The sequence below is a fragment of the Drosophila melanogaster genome, chromosome X (assembly GCF_000001215.4).
Source record: "Drosophila melanogaster chromosome X".
In the NCBI taxonomy this organism is placed as follows: domain Eukaryota; kingdom Metazoa; phylum Arthropoda; class Insecta; order Diptera; family Drosophilidae; genus Drosophila; species Drosophila melanogaster.
In genome coordinates this window covers 10,590,037-10,596,062 of record NC_004354.4, presented here as the reverse complement: position 1 = coordinate 10,596,062, position 6,026 = coordinate 10,590,037, and the positions used below count along the sequence as shown (strand labels likewise).

Below are 6,026 nucleotides of genomic sequence, written 5' to 3'. Positions count from 1 at the left end.
TGGCTGCTATCGATAACTCCACTGATATCCAAATGGGTAGCTACTAGAATGTAGCTTTACAAATTGTAACGTGTTTTTTCAACTTATTTTTGTTTAACTTAACACAAACAAAAATATTTAGCTATACAATTCTATTTCACACTCAAATATTAATCGAATGTTTCGATAACGGTATCCGTGGTCGATAACGCTCTTTAACCATTTTGCGTTTGCAACCGCCGACTATCTGGCGTCGCAAGAAACCTTATTTACGTAGATATATTTACGTAGATACGCTTGCACTTAATAATCCTGTAGTTGCAAGTTGTTCCCAAACTATTTCCGAGTGATTTTATGCTACAAAAGAGTGAAGAGTGAAGCAGTGGTTCCATCGGATTGCCCACCGGTTTCTCCGTTCCGAGAATTCTCGACGGCTTGTGTGGGGGAAAGGCGCGCGTAGGTCAAGATTGGAGCTATCAGGTGTCTAGGACATGGAGGAGGAGCCTGTTGCCATTGAAAATGATTGCCAGATAATTGTTTGTAAGTCCGACAGTTGGTCACCTGGTCAGCCGTTCAACTAACTTCCGTTTTTTTTTTTCCTCAAAGCTGACACAATTGGTCAGAAGACGAATGGCGTGGATGACGATAAGGCCCCAAATCCGTTCAGCAGATGCACTTATCCGGGATCTCGGGATGGCGGCATTCTGCAAACCTATAGGGCAGAGAGGCTGCTCATCGCTTTGGTACGCCGCCAGCCGCTATTGTATGACGCCCGGCATCCGAAATTCCGCGACGTCGCTCAAAGGGAGAAACAATGGAAAAAAATCGCCAGCCGCCTGGCAACGAATGCGACCAACTGCAAGAGATCCTGGTCGGCGCTGCGATATAAATATCAGCGCCATGTTCGTCGTCTAAGAAACTTTCATCGCAGTGCCATCCAAAAAGATCGGGCGGCCCTGCGTTGGCGTCCTTGCATGGAATACGAGGAAGAGATGCGCTTCATGTATACCCATGTGGCCAGATTCCCACTGATTGTCGACAAGATTCCGACAGAGATTCTTGAAAAAGAGCATGTGGATGAGAGCGAAACCCGGCCCGATGTGGAGGTCATAGAGAATCCGCCAATGGACATCATAGATTTGGATGTCGAGGAGGACCCCACCTATAACTACCGTTGCAACAGGTTACAGCGTCGCCTCATAGAGGCAGTCAGTGCCTATCCCCTTCTGTACGATAGCACGTGCACGGGCTATCAGAACACACGACATCGCTTTCTAATCTGGAGTGCCATTTCAAACGAAGTCCATGACAAAGCCACCAAGCTGATGAAGTGCTGGCTAAAGCTGCAGACTCGCTACGAATGGGAGTTAATCCATCGCCCACGTCATATCGGCACTTCGGAGCTGTGTCGGTTGATGGACTTCATGGAACCGCACGTACAGCGCATGCGCGGCACCGTATGCAAGTCTTCCAAGTACCTGCAAAACGGTTGGCACGAGCCCATTGAGAATTTCCACACTGTGATGGCGCTGATCACCACGATGCGCAACATGCCAGAACTAGTTCAGCTGACGGAGGACTCCCTGCACAACAAGGTGAAACCGCCGCGCTACGACGAATTCTGGCAGAAGGTCGGCATGGAAGTGATGTGTAGTCACGAGCACTGCGAGGTCACCTGGCTGGTGCTGCGCGCCTTTTACCACGAATTGCAGGCCGTGCGCTCATCCGGCTATCAGCTGCAGGACAAGTGGTTCTTTGAGGGCTCCATGGGTCTGGCCTTAACGCCAGTTACCTCTCGTTCCACGGCCCGTCCCGCACTAAAGCGGACAGCCAACGGCGCCATACCAGTGGCGGGGGAGCCTCCGGCCAAAACACCGGTGCCGGTACGTATGCCATTGGCTATTGTCTATCCGTCCACCTCAAAAGGCAGCAGCACGAGCATGACCAACAGTGCAAGCACTGCCACAAGCATTGGCCCCACCTTCACCAATGTTAGGAGGTCCTCTGGCCCAGTCATTAACAACACATCCACCGCCGCCGCCGCAACGAACAGCGTCAGTTCGAGTGTATCGCCCGATCAAGCTCTTCCCAAGTTTGTGATTCCCAAAATCACGTCCGCCATCAGTGTGGGCTCGGGATATATGATACCCCTAAAGTTTGTGCCCAACGTACGAATTTTGCCCAAGCCGGCGGCGACTATGGGAACGGGCGTGTCCCCCATCGCCACCACCAATCAGATGGCGGGCCCAAACGCAAAGCCGCCTGAAGTGCGTCCACAGATAACGCAGGGTCCTGGCTTACAGGTTAAGCTCCATACGAAGCCTCAAATGGCCAGTAGACCGCAAATGGCACCTGTAGTCCCCCGCACTGTAATTCGAACAACGAATCCAACCAATCCAGCTCAAACTCAAGACAGGGTATCCGGAGGGCCAATGTCGACACTGGGTGAACTGCTTAGGCCACAAAATCCATCGCAAATACGTTCACCAGCTCCGCAACAAACACTGCCAAATTTTGTACCAATAACAACATCGAATATTACAGCTAAAAGCAATCTGCCAACACCCACTGCGGCTCCAATGGTACGAATACACCAGCCGGGACTGAAAAGCGCTTGGGATGGCAAAAGCAATAGCGCTCCGTTCAGTAAGCCAATAAGATCACTATTAACCACATCTTCGCCTGCAGCTGCTCCTATTGTAGCAACTGCGGAACCAGCGAGAGCAAAAATAATACCACCAAAGCCCAAATTGCCAGCAACAACATTAGTAAACCCCAAAAAATATCAACCAATCGTACCGGTAGCAGTACTACCTACAGCAGCAACCAGGATGGCCAAACCTGCAACAGAACCAGCAACTGAGCTGCCTGTAACTACGCCACCAATCGCCACTGGACAAACAACTCGAGTCATACGAAAAACACCATTATTTCCTACATCTGCAACACAAGCTGCATCTGACTCATATGCCACAATACAGGGCACATTAGCAAGCCAGGCTAAAGCTGTGGGAGCAGCAATATCAGCACCAGTGGTCAGACCAGCCAAATTGCCGACAGTAGCCAAGGCAACAACAGCATCGCAGTCAGATATAAAAGCAACTGCAGCCGCATCCGCAACCCTAGGCAGTCAGCCGGAGAACTTGCCGCTTGGCAACATAACCGTGTGTCTGCACGAGAGTGATACCACTGGGAATGAACTGCAAGTTTGGTGCGGAAATCAGGGTACTCGCTTCAATCTCAATATGATTAGGACGACGACGTTGATCCGCGAGGTGATGGCTGTGCCGCAGCTGCACAAGGAAGATCCACAGTTGGCGGCCAAGTGTGTTGAGTTCTGGCATTTTATCGCCAAGAAGTTTCACATGCCAGGTAGGAGTAACTATATATATATTAGAAACATTGGCTCATACGTTCTTTTGTTCTGCAGAGGAAGCTTTGCGCGCATGCTGGAAATTCTTGGCGGCCAACATGAGTGTGTTTCCAAAAATTGCGCCGATGTCGGAACTGATGCGTCCGTTTAAGTACAGCGAAAAAGTGTGGGAAAAATCGAATCGCTTGTTTGGCAAATTTGACGAGATAGCGCTAAAATACCAGTGGTTGAATCACAAGAACGTGTTGCCGGAAGTAATACGCTTCTTCGCGAAGTACGAGTACCTCTACTGCGATTTACGCAGGCCGCGACCTGGCGAAGATGCTCAAGCTCCGCCCCAGTTGACGAATCAGGAGAAGCAGGAGGTGTGGCGGGAGGCCCGCCTTAAATTCCCAAATCGTATGTTTAATAAATGTTATAAGCCAATCATTTATTAGTAATTTTCTGTTCTTTTGCAGTCAATCATCGGGATATTTGGTCAATGTTTAAGTTCGCCTTCCGCACATACCTGGATGATTTAGAGCGCGGCATCGATAATCCCTGGCCGCAGAATTGGTGGCAGGCACTGGAGCAACTCAGGTTTCTGGTCAATGTGCGCTACCATCCGCTCGAGCCCTACTACTATATAGTGCACAACAGGATGTCAGAGGAGGTGAAGCGCTGCAAAATGCACGAGGCTCTAACGTCCTCCGATCATATCGATAAGACCAAATTTACACCGAGCAAACTTTTAACGGGCTTTTCCAAAGAACCCAAGCCATGGGAGACGGAGGAGGCCAAGCGCTTGCTTACCGGCAAGTTGAATAGCGTGAGAAGCACTGAAACTCTCACTCAAATTGCTCCAGCTCCGGCTCTAGCTTTGGCACCCGATGCCCAACCTATTCCTGTACCTGATGGCGTTTCCGTGTCCAAAAAGACAAGCGAAAGCAAGCCAGCGTCAAACGCCAACGTCAAGTCTCATAAAGACAAGAATATCTCCACCGCCCAAAAGCGGCCGACCCCAGCGAGAAGTGTCACCTGTAACAATCTATCCCCCATTGAGGCGTTTGAGTTGTGTAAGAAATTGCGTAGCCAACCAAACAGCTTCGAGCGGGCGAGCACTCTGGACAAGCGAGCCGCCTGGGTTCGCGTATCAAAGGAGTTGCATGCCACAGGTAATCATTTGCAAATATGTCAATTTAGACATTTGATTAAAAGTACATATTTTGCAGTGACCGAATGCCGCCTTGGTCTGCAGTACGCTCTGCGCGAGATGCGCAATCTGAAGATCGCCGATCCAAGCAATCAATGTACAATGGGCCACAAGTACTTGCACCACATGTCGGAAATCTATAAGCAGGTGAAGCCGAACGCCCAGCTGACAGTCCGCACGCCACAGCAGCTCAACCAGTTAAACGAATCGCTTGCGAAGAACACTCAGGAAGTTAGCCCGCAGGAGTTCCTGCCTGAGATCAATTTGTCCACTTGCAGTCCGGATCTCGTGGTGAAGAATTGGGCCTACGCCGTCGGTAACTTGTCCACGGCCAGTCAGGATACACTGCTCGGCAAGATGACGCAGCTGTTCTCTAAATACGCCAAGGTCAATCCGCCACCGCCTTAGCTCTCGAAACTTTTGGCACACGTAGTTTAGTCATACATATTCTCTGTAAGAACTTTCGCCGTACCATTGACACCCTTCATTGCCACAGAATACATCTTATTTATTATTAAGTGCATGAAATTGCAATAACTTTTTTTTTTTTTTTAAGAGCCCTCTAGAATAACTTGAATAAATGGCCACAGTCAACTTTCATATGATGTTTTGCACTGGGACTGTTAAATTTAAGATTTTAAGAGTTCCTGAGTACCATAGGTATAATACCAAACTGAAACTTGCGCAATAATAAACAGTATCTAATGTTGTTAGACGCTTAAAGTCGCAGAATGATAGCGATGAGGGCAAGGCCCCATGATTATATGTCGGTCAGCCGGCCCCGCCCACTTGTATGGCCTCTCCGAGGACATGAAAGTAAGCCCGAATAAATTGGGCGTGCAATTGGGAAAAGATTTGATTGCCAAGTTCCTGGAGGAGTGGCTAGATAATAAGGCGCACGTAAAACACAGGGGATGATTGTCTAGGACAAAGGAATGGCCAAACTATTTGACGATATACTATTTAAAGGATTTTAGTAATCCTCCCACATTTCTTTCGAAATGACGAACAGTAAACAACGGTTACTTTTTGGCTCTACCACCTTCTTCGCCAAGTTATAAGGAAAATATCAGATTTTCCTTTTTGCAGTTTTTTGTTAAAAAAAAATCACAATTTCTTCGAAAGCAATTAAAATAATTGTCCAAATGTGGAATGTCACACCTCATTGAATTCGTAAAAAATTCCCTATCGACCTGGATTCAAAGTTGGAAATTCTAATTTTTTGCCATTTTTCGCAAATTTTGATGATGGGTACCCCTTATCAAAAATGCGAAAATTTGTTACAAAATTTTTTTTTTGGAATCATAAAAATAGTGATAGGGATGGTTAGCTATACCTAATGGCAGTACAAAACAGTCTTTATTTTAGCTGTGCCACCTTTTTTGGCCAAGTTATGGGGTGAAATCCCGTTGCATTATATCACATTTAGACGTCATGTTTATTTTGTTCTTTTGTTAATAAACAATCAGTATTTCTTCGATG

At 47.7% G+C, this 6,026-nt stretch overlaps 1 protein-coding gene across 1 annotated transcript; it reads left to right on the top strand.

Annotated features, from left to right (window-relative positions):
* Positions 1-207: 207 nt before the first annotated feature.
* Positions 208-5,143, top strand: Hmr (Hybrid male rescue). The gene is made up of 5 exons (NM_132409.3): positions 208-519; positions 586-3,351; positions 3,410-3,751; positions 3,811-4,506; positions 4,564-5,143. Exons 1-5 carry the CDS (start codon positions 471-473, stop codon positions 4,950-4,952), a joined length of 4,242 nt encoding a protein of 1,413 aa, NP_572637.2. The 5' UTR covers positions 208-470; the 3' UTR covers positions 4,953-5,143.
* Positions 5,144-6,026: the final 883 nt, after the last annotated feature.

Bases quoted from the DNA above. Each gene is read 5' to 3' on its own strand.
- Hmr (NM_132409.3), top strand. From the start codon at position 471: ATGGAGGAGGAGCCTGTTGCCATTGAAAATGATTGCCAGATAATTGTT. The intron at 520-585 runs GTAAGTCCGACA...TTTTCCTCAAAG, and splicing joins TGATTGCCAGATAATTGTTT to CTGACACAATTGGTCAGAAG. The intron at 3,352-3,409 runs GTAGGAGTAACT...TTTGTTCTGCAG, and splicing joins CAAGAAGTTTCACATGCCAG to AGGAAGCTTTGCGCGCATGC.